General features: G+C 37.3%; 1 protein-coding gene across 3 annotated transcripts; it reads right to left on the bottom strand.

Moving 5' to 3' along the window:
- Nucleotides 1-1,336: 1,336 nt before the first annotated feature.
- LOC135671830 (phototropin-1A-like) lies at nucleotides 1,337-23,349 on the bottom strand. 3 transcript variants are annotated; one of them, XM_065180096.1, is made up of 24 exons: nucleotides 22,660-22,878; nucleotides 21,116-21,858; nucleotides 19,988-20,170; nucleotides 19,716-19,807; nucleotides 19,300-19,579; nucleotides 18,622-18,841; nucleotides 18,436-18,506; nucleotides 17,936-18,042; nucleotides 16,513-16,562; nucleotides 16,301-16,405; nucleotides 15,403-15,462; nucleotides 15,238-15,327; nucleotides 14,489-14,565; nucleotides 13,016-13,100; nucleotides 11,345-11,425; nucleotides 10,337-10,440; nucleotides 8,719-8,768; nucleotides 7,528-7,634; nucleotides 6,770-6,892; nucleotides 4,688-4,739; nucleotides 3,672-3,784; nucleotides 2,488-2,628; nucleotides 1,850-1,939; nucleotides 1,337-1,734 (listed from the first exon to the last, which is right to left on the bottom strand). In XM_065180096.1, exons 2-23 carry the CDS (start codon nucleotides 21,853-21,855, stop codon nucleotides 1,856-1,858), a joined length of 3,015 nt encoding a protein of 1,004 aa, XP_065036168.1. In that variant the 5' UTR covers nucleotides 21,856-21,858; nucleotides 22,660-22,878; the 3' UTR covers nucleotides 1,337-1,734; nucleotides 1,850-1,855. The 3 variants fall into 3 exon arrangements, with proteins under 3 accessions (XP_065036168.1, XP_065036167.1, XP_065036169.1); XM_065180095.1 differs by lacking the exon at nucleotides 22,660-22,878 and adding an exon at nucleotides 23,209-23,349 and having other exon boundaries at nucleotides 1,597-1,734; XM_065180097.1 differs by lacking the exon at nucleotides 22,660-22,878 and adding an exon at nucleotides 22,941-23,069 and having other exon boundaries at nucleotides 1,597-1,734.
- Nucleotides 23,350-25,831: the final 2,482 nt, after the last annotated feature.

Below are 25,831 nucleotides of genomic sequence, written 5' to 3'. Positions count from 1 at the left end.
GTGTCGATATATCACATGGTGATGAAGTTCCCAACAAAAACCGATGTTAGGGAGTTGAGGAGCGATCCGAAGGAGTCTCGCTAGTGCTATTTGATGACAGTCTCCTTACACAAGAAGGCTTGGCCCGAGGTACCACCATTAAACCCCAAGATTTCACAAAGCCCCTCCCATATTTGAAGCTAATGGAGTCACTAGTCGAGGAACTTTTGAACAAGGCCCATCCGAATTAGGTCGTCAAAGTTGGGGCAACACTCCTTGAGAAGAAGCGAGTGTAGCTCATCAACTTTCTTAGGAAAAATATCAAGATGTTTGCATAGTCAATGAGAGACATGCTAGGAATAGACTCCGACGTGGCCTATCACCACTTAAACATTTCCCCCAAAGTCCGACCTATGAAGCAAAAGCCTTGTAAGTTTGCTCCCGAATTCCAGCAAGCGATTAATGACGAGGTGGACAAGCTACTAGAGGAAGGGTTTATTACCCAAGTGAAGTACCCACAATGGCTTGCTAATGTTGTATCGGTTAAAAAATCTAATAGAAATTAGAGAATGTGTTTTGATTATACCAATTTTAACAAAGCATGTCTAGAGGACTGCTGCCCTCTTTCCCAAATTGATCATCTCGGACCATGAGCTCCTTACCTTCATGAATGTGTTTTTGGGATATAATAAAATAAGGATGGTGCATCGAGATCGGGCACTTACCTCCTTTGTCACGGATTAAGGTATATATTGTTACAAACTCATGTCGTTTGGATTAAAAATATAGGGGCAACATACTAAATGATGACGAATAAAATATTCAAGCATCAGATCATGAGAAATGTCGAGGGACTTGACGGCCAATCACCATCAGGCTAGCGTAGAAGGAAAAGGTTCCAATTGCCCTCCATTTATCTACCCTCATGGACAATAGTCCAAGGGAGACGGTTCAAGCTTGTCTCCCCCGTCATCACAAAATGCCAAAAGGGGACGTTGGGATAATTGCAGACTATCCCTTCCGTAAACTATGTATAAAAGCTAACACTTGACAATGTGTCGAGGGACACATTTTTTGAGAAAATCTTATACCTCACAAATGATCTTAGACTAATTTGAACATGGAAAGGACTAGGTCAGAAAACTTCGATCTTTAGATCTTTAGTGCAGACAGCACCTCGAAAGCTTACCTCTCACCTCGAAGCCATTCAAGAACCATCTCAGAGCCGTTTCGAACACTTTTGCGTCTTCAGGTTGATTTAGACATCAACGACGAAATCTCGTAACTAAGTGTAAGCTTTTTCAAATTTTCATGAGTTGTGTTGAAAAATATCCGTTAGATTGTTCGCACGCAGACACAGTAGAACTCTTATTTTATCATCACATGCAATTCATTATTTGACAAAGAGAAACACAACATGCTTACAGGTTAAAAAAATAAAAATAAAAAACAATTTAAGAATAACAAAGTGAAACTGTTGCTACGGATCGTTTTAAGCACATGCAGTGAAGTTTCTAGCTGTAGGAGCTATAGGCAACAAGACTCGAGCTTAGATCACTAAAAAAGAATGTTGCCAGAGCCAGCAATAAAAGAGACCGATTCTAACATCCACCAATGTCGTAGAAATCCTTCGAGGGAAAAATCCAACCTTGAAACAGAAGGACGAACATAGCACACCCATCACGGCTGATACAGATGATGTTGAAGACATTCCAAGAGCAATCGAGCTCCATACCGTAGAAATACAGGTCCAAGCTGTCCAAGAAATTTAGTGAGCACATGAGCACATATAGATAGATATCCTTCTCGACAGAGGTTTGTATCATATAAATATCTTTCTTGACGTAGGTTTGTGAACATGAGCACATACCTTTAATCAAAAGACATCTATCTGAACATCCACTGGTTCAGGATCAGCCATTTTACTATCAAATACTGGCATGTCAAGCTTGGGAGGGTCCTGTCCAATATGGAAACATTTCTCAGTCAGGAACGAAATCTCTAAAATAAGGCTACAAAACAACAGACACACAGAAGCTTATTTTCTTAACTATCAAGCAATAAAAGTGCAGTCTACATTTCAAACATAATTTTCAGACACGATGACAGCAAAGTGGACATTGCTTAACTTTTCTTAAAATATGTTTGAAGTTTGAAAAAGTCACTACAGCTTACTAGTGACAACACTCGCAAGATGAGATCTTTTTTTTCATGGTGTCCATAGAATGTAATGCTGCTCTCCTTTGACTTCTATGTTATGAACTATGATTTCCAGCTATGAAAATTTCTCTAGATATTCCATTTTTTGGGAGATATTGAATTGACATCTGCTGATTCTGATCCGAGTTTGACCAATTCAGGGAGGAAACTGACCAAGCTTGAAAATTTATGCTTTTAGGTTTTTAAAGAGATGTTGATCTTGCATGTTGTCAGGAATCAGTACAAATTAAAATTACATATTCTTAAGGTCATATCAAACAACATATAACATGATTAGATCGAGCTTACCATGCAACGCACAAGAGCCCAGTTGATGCCACGAAAAAACAGATGCTGCTTAACTTCATTGGCTCCTTGACTTGAACCTAATCTATTTCTAGGATCCCTATGCAACAACCGATATATCAACTGTTTTGCAGGAAGGCTTACCTGCTCAAAGAAATGGATTAGACAAGTAATTTGGTGTCTTGGTATACAAGTAAATAGATTAGTGTTTTCTGCAAAAACGGACCATTGCAGTAAATAACTGAACATTACTAAATGGATAGATTGCTCAAATGACCCTCTTTTGTCCTCTATCACCATACACATGATATTTAGAGTCAGCACAGATGACTAGAAATATATACACTATTTGATCAATTTTAGTGAGAAAATAGATGTAAGAAATATTGCAGTTTTTTTACACAGGTTGTGGACATGACACTTCTCTGCATATGAAGGGGAAAAAGGGAACCTTAAATTATACTTGATGAATGGTTGCTTAGTCTTTTTCATAGCTAATGGGACATCCACATGCCTCACTTCGATGGAAGTCTGGAACTCGAAAGCAGCATGATTATATATTTTCAGATCTAACCTAGCACAAACCAATATGACCATATCAATCAGATAAAATTGAAGTTATACCAAGATAATCAATTCTGGATCAACTAAACCAACTCCAAGTTCCCTTTCACGATTTATTCCACAAGATACAATATAACTCACCGGAACTTCAGTTCCAGTAGGTTGGGTTTTGGACAAACAGAAACTTCACCAAAACTTAGGCTCCAAGGAACTTGAGTTCAAACTCAAACTTTTCGGGAAAAATAAGAATCAAGAGTTTACCATTCAAGATATTCACAGTTCCACTGGTATGTGAAGGGCCAAACTCTATAATATTTACAGCTTATACTATTTACAGCTTTTCCCTTTTCTCTTGACTGGTGAAGTGCTTTTTCACTCTTGTTAAAATTGTTGATGGATTCTCTGGAACCTTAGACCTCTATATTGTAGACGTTTTAATGGTCAATACTCAATAGTGGATATTACCAATTATCCAATAAATTCAGTAAGAGTCCTAGGAAACCAAATCCTCAATAAATTATATACGACATCAATTGTTTCAACTTGCCAGTATTCATGCATGAACACTGGATAATGTTGAATATATAATTTGAATAAACACTTGAATTTGATCAAATACTCACCGAAATACATCCAGGAAATCTTAGGTCCTTATGAAGAATATTAGCAAATGTCTTTTGTCTTGTCTTTCCTCGGAATGGTGTATATCCATATAACATCTCATAAAGAAGGATCCCTAGCAATGTAGAAAGCAGAAGTAGAATCAGGTATTGCAAATGAGAAACTATCTGGGCAATGAGGTACAAATATAAGAGAAACTTTAACAAGTATGGTCACCTTATTTTGAGATGTCTAGGCATGAGATATGATACAAACATTGGAAGAGAATACCATTAAGATGTCTTAGCTTCCTAAAATCTTCAAAGAGAGAAATGACATTTCTGTGCATATAATTCATATTTTGCTTTCAGAAAGACTTGGAAAGAAAGCATAACTTGATTCATATCAATAGCTTTTAGAAGTTAATTCTCATGTTGTGATAAAGCCTGAGAACAACCTAGGAGTCACTGGAGGAAACAGGTGTCTCCGCATTTGGAGGTTAAGTCTGTGCAATTAACCCTCCATGGAGGCTGCAGTGGTTCCACCTGGTCCACTACTTAGACACAAAGACCCATGTCGTGTCCATGCCATGCCCATGATGGACACCTGTCCTTGTCAGATATTGAATCGACTTGAAATTTCCATGAGCTGAGTTAACTTCATCGAGATTCAAACTGACTCTGAACTATTTTGATATATGTTGACAACATGTGTGCACAGTGATTGTTCACCTCTGTGGAATCCAACTACTCTACATCTCTCACCTAGAGAATCATGCTGCAAAATAACATGAGCGCAGCTCAATCGGACTGACAGATCCATCTTCCTGTTAAATATCAGGCAGACAGGTCTTGTACTCCTTTGAACCAGCATGCATGATGCTGTTACACTGATTTGTAAATTAACAAACATTCATTTTTGTCTTTATCTATATAACATCATCGGGATAGAAAAGTCTTGCAAACAAATATATGTAATCACATATGTTGTGATGATTGTGAAAAATGGATAAACAATTGAGCTGAAACATATCACCTACCAAGCGCCCACCAATCAACTGCACTAGTATGGCCAGCTCCAGTAATAATCTCCTGAAAAAAAAAACCAGACATTGGCCTTAAATAATGTTTGTAGAATAAGTTTACTAATTATCTAATCCAACACAAATATTACATTTATATCCATGGATATTGAATATATACATAATCATTTATGGAAAATATAATGAAAAATACATGTGATTACAAAGTATCTAAGGCTGATAAACCTAACCAAGCCAATCATAAGTACTAGTGCAATTGATTGAAAAGAGTGAATTAGAAAGTCTAAATATAGCAGATAAATATTCTTGAAGCAAATTGTATTGTCAGCTCTTGGTATTTCACTTCAACTTATCATTGCATTTCATCATGGACCTTAACAATCATGGTTTCAAAAGATTCACTGCTTGGCAGTATTGTGCTGAAATAGAAACAAGATAATTTCCAAACAATAATGAACCATATCATAGAAAACCAACATAGTGTTTGGGATTAAGCTCTCAAAGGATAGCAAGTGCCTAATTTTAGCCCTAAAGCAGCCATTGTTTTTTTGGTTCAAAGTTTTGTTCCATCAATGTAGGGGGTTGCTGGTAGCTTTAGGGTTAAAATTGAGAATTCATTGTCCTGTCAGGACTTATAACCAAATGCACATCATTCAATGTTTGATTGAATGCCTTGTATGTAACAGAAAAACTAAGTACAAGCCGACTTAAGTAGTTCAAGTGCCACCGTCTGGACCACAGGTGGGCAATATGAAATCAAAATAAATTAAAAGTGAGTAAACTATATTTTTCATCATGAGATAAATGGATTAAAGTTCAGTAAAACATAAAGAACAAAGAAGTGCACTGTTGCATCTGCCTCTTCTACGCTATCCCAAATTGTTGTTAATTTCTCAGCAAAACGCAACTTTGAGCAATAGGGCAGTCTAGATGATTTATTAAAATTTATTGTTTTCTACCTTCTTAATTAGAGCTGCACAATAACTATCGGAGCATTGTTTAGAAACAATGCTAGCCCAAACATATGCTGCTTTTTGAAAAAAATCAATGAGCAATTTGTAAGAGACTTGAGGAAATGATTATTTTAGATATTAAACATTTAATTACAGGAGAAGCTGTATTGAGAACACAAGATAGTGAATCTAAAAATAGGAAGTTATGAGTTCAGCTCACGTCTTCTATCCGAGATCTTTTTAGTGCCTGTTTGTATAGGTGGATCTTAAGGGATCCACCCAATTCAAACTTGTAAGAAGGGCAGTTAAATGCATAAGGCTACCATCAATGAGGGGTCTAAGGGTAACAATGTACGTAGTGTGAGGTTGTTTCTGTGTCTCAAACTTCAGTCACATAGACCGCAGCACATCCACCTACTAATTCAATAGGAACTTCATCTTATAGAAGACATGTTAGAACACAATTATGTCCTATTAGATCGTGAATCAATTTCAGTGGGTAGATCTATCCATGATGAAACATTTCCAAGTTGCCATATATGCCCTAAAGGTAAGAAATCAATATCATAGAAGCTTCCTTTTTGTAATACAAGAAAGGAACACCATGTCTTTGTATAGGATTCTTCAAAGTGATGAAAACTTGGAAATTGAAATGTATGGAAGCTGTTGCTTCTTTTTAAATTTTCAATCATTCAACACATGAACAAACACTAAAAGCTGACTGCTCAAAGTCCTAACACCAATCAGCAGACATTTTGTTGCGTCAAGAAGAATGATTGGAGAAACAATGTCATTTGTGAAAATTAATAATCTATCCACTCTCAAATATTCATTACATGTTTGTTAGATCTACACTCTAACAGGCATGTTAATAAAAATGATAGAATTTAATTCACAGTTTTATGCAGTTATAAAAGAGCAACAACAAAAGGAATTAACAAAGAACATTCATAATGATTTTGTGGAGTTACAGCAGATAGATCAAAAAACACAGGTTCTTCATTTGTATGAGACCAAATGATATTTCGCATTGCCAGTTATTTGCTTCCATACAAGTATAATTGAAATTTAAAGGAGTTCTTATACACCAAAAGACAAAGTTGTTTAGTTCAATGACAACACATACCGGTGCAATGTATTCTTCGGTTCCAACGAATGAATTTGATGCACGCATTGGTTCAGCTACAAAAATAGGAGGAATCCTTCCTTTCATTTGCTTTTTCTTATCCTCAATTCTTGGAAGCAAAAGCTAGAAATCCATGCAGATCAGTCGATCCATAAAAGACAATAACATCAATGTCTATCTAATTATTGATATCTGCTTCATATTAAAAGACTACTTAGCGGACCCTAAATATTGATATCCAATTATTGCATCTGATTTAAGTGTATCTAGAAAGTGAATAAGTACATTACCAATAATTTTCAGGTAAAGCTAAAATTTTCATAGGAGTATGATGTAGAGACTTCACTGAAATAAAGTTGCCAACAGCCATGGACAATTTTATTCTTATGAATTATGATCAAGTATTATATATAGAGTCATCAAATAAGGGTCCATTTTACGAAGGTGACGCCGTAGGCTTCTCAGTAGGAAAGCGGTAGAACTTCTTTCTACTCATATTATGAAGGCAATGCCATAGGCTTCTCAGTTGGAAAGCAATAAAACTTGTTTCTACTCATATATTATAGTGAACCAAATTATGCAGATGTCTGTGGACTTTCAATTAGCGTTAGATTGCTAATCACAAAATGGACGTCACAGTGAAAAAATAAATACAGAATAATTTCTATGAGACAATGAATGTAAGAAAATTTGATAACATACATCTCCAACAAAAATACGGCAGTCTCATATATGATGTCATCAAAGAATTTACTCACCTGTGGCTTGCAAGATGTCAAGCATGATAAATCAAAATCTGTCAAAGCAACATGTCCATCCCTCTGAAGCAAGATATTTTCTGGCTTTAGGTCTCGGTATATGATACCTACAGCGAGTAAGCAAACCTCCATCATCGGAACAATGTGAAGATCCAAGATACAGACTTGATAGAATATCTTGCTAAACAATGGAAATTTTCTCTTTTTTCACTATGACAAGGGAGTTGAAGAAAATTTAGGACCTAGTGTATTTAAACGGAAAACAAATGCAGTAAGTTTCCGAAGATGCAAGGCAACATTTCATAGTATTAGTTGAATCAACGGTATCAACCTACCGCCATACAACTGAACAGACAAAAAGGAAAAGAAATGCTTGTTTTTAAGCAATTTCTATAGCTTGATGCTCGGGTGGAGCAAGGCACATAAAGACAAGCAGGGGATTGAAGCCAGGCATCACATGAGGGAAGCACATGCCTGTACCAAACTGCACTAACCAGAGGGAAATTTTCCAAGTTGTTAAATGTGTAACATATACATGCATAATGAAAATGAATTTTGGGAGTGACTGCAAACAAGGTTTAATGTGCTGTTCCTGTATAAATGTCATATGCTTTATATCCAGATGGTACACATCATGGCATCATATGGTGAATACCTATAGTGCAACTAGAAGTAAGTTAATTATATCTAACATGACAACCATTTAATTTCTTAAAAGTAAAGATTGCCATTGAATTCCATTTTTATATGTAAAAAGCAGGGTAAACCATAAATAAGGCTGACTTCTCTTTTATGTGAACTTATTCGGTACCCTACCAACAAATTACATGCCATCTGGCATGGGGCAGCACGATTACGCCACCTATTGATGTTCCATACAAGTTAAATCTTGATAGTTTTCGTTATAGGGACGACCATCTAGAACAATTATGCAATTATATATTTACCATGGTAAAGCTCTATTGCTAATCCAATATGATAGAACTTTGTTCATAACATATATGGTATAATGTTTTCTCCCAAGAGATACTAAAAAGCCTGAATAAGGACTTATTATCACATAGCTGCTATAGAATGGTTTTTAGTTTGAGATATCTCTTCAGTGGAAGAAGCATTTATGATCTTATAACAAAAAGGATGCATTGCTTAAGCAACAAGAATGGCTACGGTTATTAAGAAATAGCTATGCACCTTGACAGTGAAGGTATTCAAGTGCTACAACAACTTCTGCAGCATAGAACCTGCACTAATAAGATGCATTCAGTACAATACAGATAGAATTAAAGTACTCTTTTAGAAGAGAATTTGAAGTAGAACATTAACTTAAAAACATAAATGACTACTCATGTGGAAGTTATGTGGGAAAATGAAACCAGGAAAGACTAACCCTTAACTACTCATTTCGAGTAAGGTCCTTGCTTCTTTTGTGTAAGTTCATTGGAGCTTGGTTCCATGACATGCTAAGTTGCATCCATGTGAAGATGAAGCAAGGTCTCACCCAGCAGAAAAGAACACATGCTGTGATGGTGAATGGAGGGTCTAGATTGTGTGTGTCCATGTGTTTGGAGCCTGGCTCCCTTGGTTATGAACTTGGAGGTTCTAGTAAGACTATTCACATTATACTTTCTTATACATCTCTAACAAACTCTACTTTTACTCACTAATCCCTGAAACACTTCTCATTAATTGTCAAGTTTCCTGTTTACGAGTTTGCAGGAAAAATAATAAATTGTTGAAGTTTATATATTGAGCTTGTCAGTATGATAAACATTAACTGTGCAAATGAAATATTCTAAACTACAACATTATTGTGATTAAGAGAAAGTTTTACATATTTTTACGATGCTTTATCATCATAAATCTTCAACAATAACTTAAATGGTACTTAAAGTGTATATGATTTCTATATATTTTAGAAATTAGCAATTAAAAATGGCATGGAAGTCAATAATTTTCTGTGCATATTACCAATATGTTAATTTCACACAATTTGTCTTGATGAATGCCTGCTTCAACCTAGTAGAAGAATGAGAAAGGAAGTAAATGGACAGCTTCATTTCCTAATACATTTTGCACTGCTTTTAATTTTGGTCTGTATTGGAGGCGATAGGATTCAGATTCTCAGGGAGCTGAGTCATCTAAGGTTTTTTCTAGTTTGGTCTGTATTCGAGACAATAGGATTAAGAAGCTCATGGAGCTGAGGTGTCTTAAGTCAACTAAGAATTACTCATGAATATATAAGATAACAATATAGAAAGCATCTATCATACATTTCAACAAAAAATAACTTGGAGTCAATTATGGTGTCATCAGAGAGTGTACTGGGTCACTTGTAAAGAGGGGTCATGAACAAAGATTCTTAAAGTTATCGTGCAAACCACTGTCTCCTCTGTGACTTACTGTTTTTATACAATATGTATGTTGCCAATACCTAAGATTAGTAACCACATTTTGGTGTTTCATATATTTTATTAATTCCATTTAACACCAGCATCAAGAAAGTACCCAAACATGAACGTGGTAGAATTCAGTAAAAATTTCTAACAACTTGGAACAAGGATTAGTTCTAAAAGAGGGTAACTAACTCTCCTAGCTGTTAAAAACAATAATAGGATAGAGATTGAGAAGATAGATAGGGACTATGCTTTGAAATATAAAAGGGAAAACTTTTGGGTTACGTGATAAATGACAGCTCAAAATACGATACTTTTCACAAATAAGTCATATGGTGCACTGTGCTATATGTTGCCATGCAAAAAGAATCAGAATAATTAATCACAAATGTATGTGTTTTGAGGACAACTTTTACCTAACAGCATCTTCTTTTAGGACCTTCGCAGGTTGCCTGTCTAGCATTAAGAAAAGCTCTCCACCAGGGCAGTAATCAGTTATTAAGCAGATATGTGTTTTGGTCTGCAAGAATGTGATAATATATGATTATTATTGCTCCACAGAAACAGTTTTGCATATAAAAAGAAATTTATTGGATAGTAATTTCTAATTTAACAACTAAAATAGAGTGGCCTAGTGCAGAAGACTCTCATCAATGTCAGGTATGAGGATCAATGCAGCCTTAAACAAGAAGAAGGGAGACTATTATTGTGACTTGCACTGTAGTCATCAAAATCATAAGAAAACATCCCACGCCATACCAAAACTTGCAGTCTAGAAGTTTAGCACTCAAAACTTAACAGAAATATTAGATATATTTTGGAAGGATTGCAGTTTCGGTTACCAGGGTCCGGTCCATGGTCGGACATGCATGGCCATTTTGCACCCCGATCCATGCCCAGACCAATAAATACCACCAGCATGTACCAGTCTGGGCAAATTAGGAACCTTGGTTGCATCTTTTAATAAGCTTCTATATGTGTTGACATACTTCTAGTCAAGGTAACTTTTGCCCTTATATCCTCCATATGACATGCAAATGGTTTCCGCCTTAAATGGGAAAATAATCTCTTTCCCAAAAATTTAAAGACTGTGTGAGAGCCTTAGCCAGACGCCACAGGTGTTTCTTTCATTAAAATAAATAAGGGCTAAAATAACTGCCTGTCTCTATTTTAGCTTTAAAAATCATAAATTATTGCTGTACCATGCTCTCTACTCTTGCAAATAATCAATAGCATAGTAATTGTTTTACTTTCTTATATGTTTTATCGTTATAAATGGTGCTTAAATTGTTGCAACATTTTTCACCAAAACAAGCATATCACTTTAGAATAGACAGCTTCAAATGGGCAGCCTCTTCTGTGTAAATTACATTTTTCATTTCTGAAAAAAAAAAAAGAGAAGTTGGAGGCTTGGAGCAAATGACCTGAAAAGATGCATATAATGTAGGAAGGAAAGGGTGATCCAGAATATTAAGAATCTCTCTTTCTGCACAAGCTCTATGGACCTGAAACAAGTAATCAGAAATTTATCAGATATGCACAGTGTTTTCTTGGTGTTTCCATATACTGTAATTAATTAGCAACCATATAAAATGAAGAACCACATAGACGAAGAACAAAAGTGCAAGACTTGTGATTCACGAACATGTGTTTCTTAAAGTGCGCCCAGACAGTGTTTTTGAAGGATGCACTCAACTTAAAACTGAATTTTATGGCAAGAAGCGACAAGCTTTGTGTTCTACAAACAAGTCACAATACTAAGCTTACCTACTTTAACCAATTTCAACACATTTTAACAGGCTTAAACACACATTCCTTCATTATAAATCACCTTAAATAACAACTCAAAAGAAAATTATCAGTAAAGGATGGCTGACTAACCAATGTAGTAATGTGGGTGAGGGCATGAGTCACTGAAGCAAACTGACAATGACTGATAGTATTTTGTGATTACAAGTGAGCTGTTCAGGGAACTGCAGTAAAGATGTAAAAAATACTGCAACTCCTAAAGATGTCAGAGGAGTCGCAATGAGTTGTTGGGGTTGGGTTGGGTGGGTGGGTGGGGATGATGATGGATTATAAGATGCAACACCTGTTTCTGAGTCTACAGTTTAGTTTTGACTAATTTAATTATTAATTTAAAAAGAATTAAAGTAAGAGGCAGATAACAATTCTTCTTCAGTGTTGGAAAAAAATCTCAAGACAAATCATTGAGATTGGAAACAAGGATTATCCATATAGGTACCATGCTGTGAAACCCAAATGATTTTATGGGTCAAACCAAGTTATCTTAATTCTGTAACTGGTACGATCCAATTAACACTGAAATATTGGGTTCTTCCTTTCTCTTTGGATTTAGAGCTTCAATGAACCGGCCCATGGTTTTTGTCGTCATGTTGCCTCATTGTGTGCTTAACAGGAGGGACGCTGAAGAACAGGAAAGGAAGCAAGGAAAGAGTGGGAAGACACAGAAGAGGATAGTTGGCCAGGAGAGAGAGAGGCAAATTTTGTTTTTACTTGTACTTTTTTGTAGGAAACTGTCAACAGCACTGTCTCAACATGTAGATTTGTCATGCTGTGCCAGCTTCCAGCTGAAACAAGGTGCAGCAATAACATATATTATTGGCTAACAGTAGTAGTTTGAGAGAAAATTGTTTAAAATGAAATGTATATGTGTTTGGGAGACCTATAGATGTGATAGTTAGAAGAGGAAAAATGATTACTTTAAGTGGCACGAGAAAAGGTGGAGGAAGACCTAAAAAACCTTAAAAGGATTTAAAATGATTACTTTATTTATAGTTTCTATTAACTTCACTATATATATGACTTGTTACAGATCTTGATGGCAAAAAATTCAAGTAGCCAATCTCAAATAAGTTGGGACTTATGGTTTTGTTGTTGATGTTGTAGTATTGGCTAACAATAGTCTAACCTAACCAACAAATTCTGAAGTTGGCTCCAGATCATGCAAAATCCTTCCTTAACCCATAGAAACTATCACTTTAGTTGAATCATACAAATTGCATAATCAATTATCACTAGGCAAAGCTGGCATGTTAACACGCAAGTGAAAAAATAAAATAATCAGTGCTTACCTTATTACGATTAAGCATGGTATTTTTATCCATAGCCTTCATTGCAAAAAACTCTCCAGTTCCTAACAACTCCACCAAGTGAACACTGCCATTTCAAAGCATACAAAAGGCTTTTGGATTTACGAGTCAATCATAGGTAATACATATAAGAAGAATGCACAAAAGGTGTAGCAGACCACATAAGGCACATTAACATAATTTTTTAAAATTCAAATATTGAAAATATTTGTTTAACATAATTTTTTAACTGCATTCTGAATATACATATGTGATGCCTTAATGTAAATTGCCCAATGAAGTTCACATTCACGCAATGAATAAATGTTTAAAATTATTTAATCTCTAAATGTCTTAAAAGAATCTTTTCCCCATAAAAACTCAACAGACTGTATGTTATCACAATATTCAACCTGCCATATTTTTATTTAATATATGGAGATGCTTAGGTCGTCTATTATAAATGAAGACTGATCACCAACCATAATATTTGGAGGCTTTAGCTTAGATCTAAAACAACAAAAAAGTTCACACTGGCTAGATTATAATAATATATGCTTCAGGAACCTAGGCATGCATACACCTATTCTTTCTTGTTCTTGCTTGTTAACTCACATATTTTTAGGTGAATGTAACCAAACCGGTTCTCTGTGTGTTGTAACCATATGGTGGGGTGCAGAACTATCAGCCAAGAAAATGCTCCCATGCATCTGACCACCAGTAACTATAAACAGTAACACTTGCATGATCATTTTTTTCTCTTCAAACAATTACAGAAGGAGAAAAAGATGCATAAACAAGTCATAGGAATAGAATGGAAGAGCAAGGGACCAAGCAAGCCCTAAGGCACTGATGGGCACACCTAGTTTGAGCAACAAAATCAGGCCCAAATTCATTCCTCGTGCCATGATTTGATGCAAGCCTAAGAAGCCAAATCCATTTTCAGTCAACCAGGGTAAAACCCCAAGGAGCCTGACTGGCACCCAGCACAACCCAAACTTCAAGCCAGATAAATAAAGTTAATGTTTGGGTGCACTGTCCAATCTCATTTGGGCCTAAGCAATAGCTGACTGCCATGCATATTGTGGCTTTTCAGAGATATGTTTTCAGGAAGAGAAACAAAAAGGTCTAACCTGCTAAACTATAATATATTTCCACTTTAGTAAGAAAACAATCAATGATTATTTCAAGAGGTTCGACAATATCATTGGTATTTCTGGGACAAATAAAAATTTTAATATCAAACGCCATCAGTTGGTGGTATAGATTCACAGGAGCAAACATATATCTGCCTCAACAAAGAACTTACAAGAAAAGAAGCTAAGTCCTGCTATCAAGGCAAAGAATAGATATAAAAAAGGTATAGGATTACTATTTTACACAGTTGGCAAATGAAAAAAGAATGAACAATGTGCATGAAATGAGTATTGTGGGCTCTCAGCAAGTATGGAGATATTGTATAAAGAAAAGAGTTACCTGCCAGTATCACCAAAGCCCAAAGGCTTAACAGGTCTAAAATGTTTCAATCCTATCTTTTCTCCGCTCCCTACAACCTGGAGATTAATTCTAATTTTGAGCCACAGAACTATTCAGAAATGTGAAATAGAATGATAAACTACAGCTGGAACATTGAAAATCCACGAAGATATCTCAACTTATATAAATATTAAGTGCCTTTTATCAAAATAGAGATAAACATGGTTATTATGCTTACTGAATCTTTGTCCTACATACCTTGAGAACAGAAAACTATATGCTGGTTTAAACTTTAGGTAGGTTTGTTTGCAAAACTCTCATAATCAGTTGCACTCAATAGGCAACATCAGTCCACTCAAACAAGTGTTATTGTGTATACAATAGATAACATTGATGAGCTGAGGTGTCATCAAGAAGCGCACTGTATTTCTCAATTGTTTACTCCGCAGATCCCCCTTCTTTCCAAATGGCAATGATTATCAATGGTCAGGTAGAAATTTAATTAGTTACTTCAATCAAAGACAGCTTACAGGGATTAAAGTCAATAAAAGGAAATTTTCTTTTATGAAAAACAACGAAAGATGTTTATGACTTTATTCTGTATTACAACAAGAACTCTGCCAGAAAAAGCACAATAAAGTTTTTTTTCATGAAAAATAAACTTTAATAAGTCATTTTCTAGGTTTAAACAACTTTAACAAGACCAAGTTTTGCCCATAGTAAAATTTGGATATCCAAGTATCACATACTTTTTGAATGGCTCTCCATGATGGATTATTCTTCATGTGTGGTTTTGGCAGAACTACCTTTGAATGATTAGCCCATAGATCCTCAGGTTTCTGCACATAATCATGAAAAATCATCAAAATTAATAAAATGGACTTGTTGCCAAACAGAAAACATGTCGGGCTCACCAAATTAGCATCTGGGAGTTCTCTAACAGCTTCATCAACATTATCTGCAGTTTCTTTCACCTGAAATTTATGCAATAAGCATTGCAATTATTGGGAATATATATTGTCAATTTTTTTTATAATAACAAAAAGAGCTGATATGGAAGGGAAATAGGTGAAGATCAAGAACCCTTGAGGGAGTGTGGCAATGGTTTTAGAAGGTTTGTGTTAGACTGAGATACTAGACCAAGTGAACCTGAAACGTTTCATCCCTTAAATATGTCAAGATTCTAAGCCAACCATGGCCGATCCACAGTCAAAGCTAAGCCAACCCCCTGTAACTCATTTAAAAAACAGGCCAGCATGGTAAAAGGCAAAAGCAACATGGTAAACCATTCGAGGCAGTTTGTCCTATTTGCATGACTTACACATTAGACATAACTGACCGGCTGCCATGTCCAAAACATGGCAAATTAACTTGCAACTTGAACACGAAATGTTTCACAGTTTAAACTAATCATTGAACTGGTTAGCTAAGGTCATTATGGATCAGATCAAGTCCCATATGGTTTTGTATTTGTTCAACCTGATATACTTCGTTTCTTCAGATCTACAAATAAGGCCCCAGGACCAATTGGCATCAGTCACTTCCTGTATGAGAAGGAGGAGCTTTTCGAACCATGCTGTACATATGAAGCTCTATCATGCAGTGGCAGGGTGGCCTAAAGGAAATTGCAACAGCATGTTTTACAAACAAGAAGACAGGAATATGGTCTACAAAGAAAAATCTATAGAAGACAATTTTGTTTGAGGTACTCATTGAACTATCGTTACATAAATTAGTGTGACTCAAAGTTGGCAACTGCATTGTAATAAGCAATTAGTTTAGAAATGCCTGCAAGTGTACAAGACTACTGACCAGCTTTTCACTATCCTTGGCAGTATCTTCCGGTATACAGTTCTGAAGTGGCTCAACATGCTCACTACCATCCAACTGGACACCAATAAAGTACTGGACTTCTGCCTGTTTAAGAAGCATGATGATATGTATTTGCTGGTATACGAGGAAGTAACACAATAAAGTGCAAAGTTCTGAAACAACAAAATATACATATTATCTTAAGAACAAACCTTCTGATCTCGCATGGGTTGCAAGTGAAACAGATTCCAGAACTTCTTCCCTAACAAATGAAAGCAAGTGATAATTTGAAAAAAATGTACAATAGATCACAGGAAATTTTCTACAACACCATTATTTATTCAGCATTATAAAAGGAGATACAGGACATGATCCTCTTTAGAAAAAATAATTCAACTTTGACACATCAGGTGTACAGATGTCCCAAATGATCATCCGTAGTAGCAAAGCACAACACCACGGTAACATGAACCACTCTGCACTTTGCAGCAGCTGTTTCATGGGTTCTTCCTAGGGCAACATATTTCTCCAGAGATGTTAGGGTTTAAAGTTTAAACAACCTGTGAGATGTATTAATAAGTTAAAGTAGTCAACAAGATTCAAAGATTAGAAATTGGAATCCGGGAGTGCTTCCATTACATAATTAATATTGGACACCATGACACTGTTGACTCTGGAGCTGATTCAACTGTAGATATCAGATTCATGAGAACATGTTAACAAGTTTGTTGGATCTATAAGACTTGTAAGAAGTGCAAAATTAAATAAAGGCATCACAATAAAGATGTTTTTATCATTTTTGCATCAGGTTTTAGGAATAAGAACTACTGTATAATACTATAATTACAGTTTATGCCCTGGAAGCTCTCTACTTGAATACAACTAAGTGAACTACTGCACAAAATTTGTAGGGAACTTTCAATCTAAGGTGTGCCACATGCTTCAGCCAGCATGAGGCAACAGTGTCTAAAAAAAGAAGCCTCAGAATGTATATGAAAATTATCTTGAGATCAGAGGAATACAGTAAAAGGGTGTTCATCATTGATCTTAGCTATGTTTTGCACCTCCATTTCTTTTCAAGCCATGACAACATCATGGCATCATGGGCCAAAATATCAGTAGCCTCTTCCACCTCCCCCATAAAAACTAGGAGTTCAAATTTGTGCCATTGACAACCAAAGAGAAAACACATTTATGACACTGGAAGGAATTTTTTTAGTGATTACATCTCAAGCAAGATAAGGAAGATTAATTAGTGTTTTAACAAAAATGAGTCCTGAACTTGGAGAACCATGCATTATAGAGGGTCTCCCTAGCAATCAAAAGACAGGAACTAACACCACTCTTGAAGGCTTCCCCATGACCACATCAGAGTTCAGGAATGAAACCTTAAATGGAAATCCATGCATCATGTGATAAAAATTACATGCACGATAGAGGATAGCATGCCCTGTTCATGTCTTGGATGGGAACAAATCACTCTAATTCGCCCATGCCTATGGATCAGTCTAAAACACCATCTCAAGCACAATAACTTGTCCCTATAAACAAAACAGCATTATGCATGGAATTCTATCTAATCATAATTGCCAGAGTTAGGAGTAAGATTAATGCTCTTCAAAAAAAAAAGCATACCACTTTTTGTGTAATTTATCAACTGCACAGTTACATCCCTTTGGTTATCTATAGCCTCTCTTATTTTCCTCACAGTTGTTGGGTCAGTTTCAGGGCCTTGGAGAAACCTACAAATACCAAAGCATTAACCATAAAAACAAACAAGCGAAGTTGAATTTTGGAAATGTGCATTAAAGGCTCTTGTATATGTTGAAATCTATCAACCATGTCATACATGCAACATACTCACAAACATTCGTAGTCAAAACGAAAATGCTCAGCACACTTTATAATCCATATATTAAATTATATGAAACCAAACATTATAATAAAAATTCACAGAAGAAAACGAATGTTTCATGCCTGCAATGAGATTTATGTAATATTATTTTTTTAGTATCTCGATTCAGTTCCAAACAGAAAAGCTTACATATGATTGCATTTATTATGATACAAATTTTTGGACTGGTCCATAAAATTCAGCACTATGCACTAAAAGGGCAAAGGAAATTCCTGCACACCTGCAGTTTCTTCCCAATATTTCTTCACGGCTGTATTCTGTCAATTCTAAGAAACTGTCTGATGCGAATATCTGAAAAAAGAAACGTTAACTTCTTATTATTGTTATTCTTATGAAAGCTCTGATTAACACTCCGATAGAAGAAATGAAACATATAGGAAATAAGAACCAGCATTACAGATCTTACAATAGGATTGTCAGGGAGCCTTGGATCAGTAATAACAAAATTCTTTTCAATGCGTTCAAGGGTTGTAGCAAGGTCTATGCCCCTTCTCATCTCTTTTTTTCTTTCCACATCATCAAAACTTTCAGGCCTTTCATCATCACTTTCCATCAACAGGTCTTCTTCCTTGACAGGAACTTCCAGCTCATGCTTTTCAATGTTTGCATGGCCTAAGCCAATAAGGCTGCAATAAGAAATGAGTTAATATTTGATCAAATGAAGTATTTGCATTTACCACATAATATCCACACCTACTATAAAACCACAGGGAAGGCTGAAAGTCAAAATGCTAGTCATGGTACTAGTACCGAGATTAGGCAAATAACATGGGGCGTGGACTTGGGTGAATACTCTCTCAAGTTAGCCCATGACAAAGTAAGTCTATTCTTTGGAACAGAAAGTAGTGATACACCAATGACTTTCAATATAAGTCGACTAGTTATATTTACTCACTTAACCAAAAGAGATTATTTAGTGGAGATAGGCGATGGTTCTGGCTCACATTTCAGAGAAGCATGTATAGCATTCTGGGAAAGATTGCAAACAGTATTACTAGTAAATGAATGAGAAAAATATCACAAGCACCGAAGCAGCTTTTATGACAAACATCACAAGATGAGGAAAAACAATCATCAAACCTACCCCATGAAGGACTTTAGACCTGATATTCTTGATTTATTCGCTACTTCTGGAAGTTCAGAAATTTTCTGCATTGGATTCCTCATCTCACTACGTGAATTACGCCAAACTGGAGTGCCATTTCCTGACTTCTTCCTTCCAGGAACTTCCGACAAAACAATTTGTCCACCACCTTCAGATGTCCTCATGAAAGGAGAATTTCTCGACTCTGACAGTGCATGTGGATCCTTCACGGCCATGACTAAATCAGAGACTGAACTGCGTGCCCTATCCTTTTGCCTAGCTGCAAGATTATCTATGTAAGAACAGTACTTTCCAAAAATAAACTTAATATAGAATTTAAAGCTATTATGTAAAACAAGATAAATTAATTTAACATATGTTTTGATATATAAAAATAGATCCAGAAGAAATGCTACCATCATATCGAATCAAAGACTCTGGTAATCCATTGGGTCGCACCATTGTTTCCTTAGATCCTTCAGTATACTTACTAACCTCAACTTGCATCCTGCAAAAACAAAGACCAGATTTAGTTCTAAGAAGGAATGTATGAAGAGTATCATCATCTTACTAAAGCATTGACAAATTTCCAAGATTCAGATAGTTAGACTGATTTAAGGGTATCAGAGATAGGCTGTTAGATAAGTTATTTCTATAAGCAACACAATAGTGAGAATCAGAATCTTACCCAATGAACTTGAGAGTATTTCCTGCCTCATCTTTGATGGGTGCAATTGTCAAAAGATTCCAAAATGGTGTGCCATCCTTCTTGTAATTCAATATGCGACCACAATAGTTTGTACCGGCTGACAATGCTTCCCTGATTTTTGCAATCTCTGCAGGATCAGTTCCAGCACCTTGCAGAAACCGGCTGCACAGAAGCAATTTCAAGCAAAAAAGGAACTGTGAAGTTTATGTGATAAATCTACAACAAGAAAATTGCTCTAACATTACATTTGCTATAGCCCTTGAGAAACCAGACAATAATCGATTTTAAAACTCTACCATATACAGAGTAGAAGACCAAAGACAGAGATATTTTACTCAGGACAAAAATATAAACAAGCCATCTAAGTCAGCCTAATTTTGCATGGTCCTTTCAACACAGAGAATTTTCCTTTCATCTAAGCCTAACTTCATGAAATGTTAAAAATAAAGCAAAGAAATAGGTGAGCTTGCTAAAAGAACTATAAGGTTTGAAGAGGGTCAACGTCCACAATCTTATCCTTCTAAGCAGAGAGATTTCTAAACGCAAGGAGCAATTCACTTTATCATCTTTCATGAATTTGAAACTTGTAAACTTTCTTGGTCCCATATTACTATCCAATTTTTCATGAACTCTATCATTTTTATAAAAGGGGCCTGTCTTCCATAAATCCCATTTTCATGAAATTGGACTTGAATGCTGGCTGAAAGTTACCTCAGGGGCCCTAACATCCACAGAAGTCACAACTGGAAGAAGAAGAAGAAATTTATTCTTATGTGCAATTTATCCAGATGCATAATTTACGAACTAATAAGATACATCTATGGCTTAAAATCAGATTATGTTCACACATTCATGAATCAGGTTATCATTCACTTTAAATGCTTCTCAAGTTGTGTCACCAGAAGTTCTAGAAAAGTCTTCTTAGAATGTCCCTTCGGTAAAATTCCATGAATGTGCAACTTCTTGAACCAAAATAAGATAAAAGAACTTAAAATTAAGACGAGAACATTCCTTTCCCTGCTTCAGCTGAACAGTTGTATTGTTCCCGTTATCAGATTGTACAGGTATATCATTACATTTAGACATTAGGGCAAACATTTTGCGTACCAATTCCTGCCGATGACTTCTTTGGCGAGATAACCGGTCATGTTGAAAAATCCGGCGCTGGCGTACATGATGGGGTGGTCGGGCTTCGTCGCGTCGGACACCACGAAGGTCTGCTGGAAAGCGGAAAGCGCCTCGCGGAGGTCCTCCGAGACCCGGGGAATTCCACCCTTATCCTTCCCCTCGCCGGCGATCGGCGCCCCCGTCTCCGAGTCCTCGGAGCTCCGGTACGAGCTGCACCCGGAAACCTTCGACGGGCGGCCCTTGCCACCGGCGTCGTCGCCCGACCGCCGCACCCCGACGCCCTGCGGCCGCCCCGTCTCCTCGTCCGTCATCAGCACCAAACCCCACTCCGCCGCCCTTTGCGCCGCCACGCCAACGTCCTCTCCGGCGGCGGAGGAGGAGGAGGACGAGGTCTTCTTGGAGATGGAGATTGTCTCCGAGGAGGGGTAGTGTTGCTGCGACTGCGGCGGCGCCGCCGCCGGTCCGGTTGGGAGGGCCATCCATGGGCGGATGATGTCGTCTTCGCCAGCGCCGGCACCGTCGGGGAGGGGTGGGTCCCAGTGGGAGGAAGGCGGCGGCTCCGCGCGGGGCTGCCAGGCAGCGTAGGGAGAGGGCTGGGTGTGGTGCGGCCGGGGGGAAAAGCTGGAGGGGTTGAAGACCTCGAGGGACCCACGGGAGTCGCGAGGCAGAGGAGGGATGAGTGAAGAGGTCGGTCGGCGGGCAGCGGACTCCTCGTCCATTTCCTGTAAAGGAGAAACGTTTTTATTCAAAAAGGAAACGTAACGAAACAAAAACAAAAAACAAAAACGTTTTCTACGAGGCTTTGGAATAATCAGTTAATTCTATTCTTGAATTTGTTGACTTGTGAAGGTTAAGTGATAAAGTTAATGAACTTTTTTTTGTTGGATTTGAGATTTAATGTGTCAGTGGGAAGAAAACTCCCTTTTTTTTCCTCCAAAAATGAAAGTTTAGTTTATCTTAAATAATATACATATATATATATATATATATATCAAGTCAAAAAAAATAAAAGAAGGAAAAAAAGACCACCAAAAGGATGATATAAAAAACACAAAAAAGTGCTTGTCAAAATACAAACAAACTATAATATGATATTTTCAAGAGAAAAATGGTAAAATAAAGGTTTTTTTTTCTTACAATCCCCTATTTTCAAAGCTATTTGACAAAAAAAAAATTCATAGAAAAGGACCTTTTCATTTATTTTAATATAAAATCTTATATTTGTTTTGTCATGTGCTATGCATTTGGCATGAAAAAGTATGCAAGAAACACTAACAAATTGTAAAGAACATTCAATGTGAATTTTGAGAGGGACAATCCATCTTCATCTTAGCTAAATTCATGTAATTTGAGGTCATAAAACTGCGAATACAGATGCTTATATCACATACAAGGCAAAAAAAAACTTGCAGTCCATTGTAGAATCATGTTGATGAAGACAATGAAACGAAAGCTTAGAACTGGCAAAGATTGCCTGAACCACTAGATTTTGTCACATCATGAAGAAGGATCACTTATCTTACTGGAATAGATCCCCCGAAAAATATGCTTGCCCAGACACTCCAATTTGTATGAGTATGTGGGCAGATGTGTTTTCCTGGTAGGATCGAATCCGATCCACCAATCAATGGAATCTAACAAAGGCCCCAAAGATATTGGATAACTATTGCAAGCTAGAACATAGTATAGTAGAACAGCAGCTCTATTGATTACTTCGACTGCAGTAAAGGCATGATTCCGAGGAAGAGATTTATGTCAGGAATTATCATGGATTTATGTCATGATTCCGATGCTAAGAGCGCACCAATCAACGTCGCTACAGCAGAAGAGAGAGGGAGATGACTCTTGCGAGGATAAGACGCTGATATGTCGAAGTCCTTTCGCAATTAGGAGACGTGTTAAGAAGGTCCGTGGTGGGAGATCACTATCCTCGAACTGTACCTAAAAGCAACGTGGAAAGATCTCGGGAAAGAAGGAAGCAACTCATAGTTTCTGGAGCGAGATCCTAACTTGTGAGCATGCGATGCACGTCGAGAGAACCCTATGACGAAGCAAGGTAGAGATTGGAGTACCTGCGGTGGAGGTGTTCTCGATGTCTAGCAGCCGAGCTACGGGCAGGCTTTATTCTGCAGGTGATGAATCCGAAGAGATCATGAGGAGGGATGATGGGAGAGAAGCAGCCATTTGGTTCCGGCGGAGAACTGAGACAGATCACATGGAGTTGCACGTGTGAGTATGGGCGTCCAGCAGGCTCATCTGCATCAGAAAGGAAGGAGACGGACCACGTCGAGATGATAATTCCCGTGCTTCTGTCTCAGCCTTCTCTTGCAGACGGTAACAAAAGATTGGAATGTAAAAGTTCGGGGAACGGGAGTGAGGAGAAGCGAGGGAAGGGGAAGGAGAGAGAAGGCAAAAGTTGAGAGGGAGGGAGGGAGGCGGAGGAGATGGGATATCTCGAGTGTTTGCCGACAAGATTGGCTGATGCCTTGTGCTTGTGGGCCTCTGCCAGTTTATCTGGTCTTATTCATACTGCCCCCATGCCACCAAAAGTCCATCTCCATTCCTCTCTGTCCGGATGATAGTTCGTTAATTAGATTATTCGAATCTTAAAATATCTAAAATGTATATAACTCAAAAAAGAAACCCCGAATTTTCCCTGTCCTTATCTCAATTATTTCTCAAAATTATATGCATATATATCTTTCGATTCATCTAAATCAAATGGGACCCACGCGTACGTGGCGGAGCCTTGACCACGGGAGAGACGGCCCCTTTGGGGGGAAGGCGCAAAAATCATGTTGCCCACTGCGTCATGGCCCCGTGTGAGGGTGGGGCGCCTGTGACCCTGACAGCGAGCGATCACCCCCATGTTGCTGCGGCATCGCGGCCTCATCTCGGATTGTGCCGCGAGCAGGTAAAGCGATGAACGAACAGCACCTTTCCTAGATCACAAGTTCCAGCAGGCATCTGTAGTTCTCGGTCTTTCTGATGCGCTCTTTCTATTCGGCTAAAGGATTCTGTGCTGATAAATGTTCGAAGACAGCAATCCATGAGATCATATGATCACAGCCCATGGAGGTTTGCAGTAAGGTCATAGTTTGGATTGTGGAAAACTAATCTTCTCGTCCGGTTAACTTCATCGAGGCTACAATCACAGACAATAAATTGACTCTGACAGGTTGTGTTTATCCTGGATAGAACATTATCACTGCAGTTATTCTTCTCCTCCAGTAATCGCACCTTCAAGGAGAAAGCCAGTACATGTTGTTTGGATCTGTCTTCTGGCCAGAAGACCCGTTCATGACTTTTTCATTTTGGTGCAGAATTATGGTTTCTTGTTGTATTGCTTCTTTCTTCTTGATTGCTAATATGCGACTGTCTGCAAACTGAGCACTGGACAAGTTGCTGCATTAATTCCAATTAATTGATGGTGTCACCCATGAAAGGTAATGAATTCACAGGCAGCAAAAAAGGACTGATTTGAAATCCAACGCAACAATGTCACTGGACATAGTATTCTGTCTCATCCAACCTCTCCAGAACAATTCTGTGCCAATCTTTCTTCAAGCAACTCATGAAAAGACAGCCGCTGTGATTTAATTGATGGAAAACCCTTCAACCACTCACCTTAAATGTTGTCAAATGCTAATAGAGTCTAATATTATGTTTCTTGTTTTTGATGATTTAGAATGATGAAATGGATATACATACTCAAAGAAGGCTACAAGGCAAGTCATGCTATTGGCTCGAACATTAAAATCTGGCAAGAATCTATTCCTTTCTCAAGTTTTGTGCTGCAATTCATGTCACATCTTTCCATCAATTTCTACCAACACGTATTTCTGAACAGAATCCTTCTTCTCAATCTACTTTTACAAGAAATAGAAGATTGACTTGAGCTGAGGTGGCAAGTGTTCTAAACACTCTCTAGACATCAAGTTTTGTGCTGCAATTCATGTCACATCTTTCCATCAATTTCTACCAACACATAGTTCTGAACAGAATCCTTCTTCTCAATCTACTTTTACAGGAAACAGAAGATTGACTTGAGCTGAGGTGGCAAGTGTTCTAAACACTCTCTAGACATCAAGTTTTGTGCTGCAATTCATGTCACATCTTTCCATCAATTTCTACCAACACATAGTTCTGAACAGAATCCTTCTTCTCAATCTACTTTTACAGGAAACAGAAGATTGACTTGAGATGAGGTGGCAAGTGTTCTAAACACTCTCTAGACATCAAGTTTTGTGCTGCAATTCATGTCACATCTTTCCATCAATTTCTACCAACACATATTTCTGAACAGAATCCTTCTTCTCAATCTACTTTACAGGAAACAGAAGATTGACTTGAGCTGAGGTGGCAAGTGTTCTAAACACTCTCTAGACATAGTTACAATTCTCCAACTAGCTTTCAGTAGTTGGACAAGCACAAAGGCATAATTTTGGATTAATTTATCTCGAATAGATTCAGAAACAACTTTTTTTCTGACATCGAATATCTAATTCATCAAATTCTTTGTGCTGACGGACATTTAAATTCTCAGCCACTTTAAGACATTACTGAGGGAAGGACTCCCCATCTCTGACACATCATCAGATTTTGAATGAGTTGGGAGACTACTTCACCGGAGTTTCTCTTTGGAGAAGCCTTCTCCGATACAGGAACAATGAATCTTTCTGTGTAATGACTAAT

This window comes from Musa acuminata, chromosome BXJ1-4 (assembly GCF_036884655.1).
Source record: "Musa acuminata AAA Group cultivar baxijiao chromosome BXJ1-4, Cavendish_Baxijiao_AAA, whole genome shotgun sequence".
NCBI classification, from domain to species: Eukaryota; Viridiplantae; Streptophyta; class Magnoliopsida; order Zingiberales; family Musaceae; genus Musa; species Musa acuminata.
This window is presented reverse-complemented; position numbering and strand designations above follow the sequence as displayed.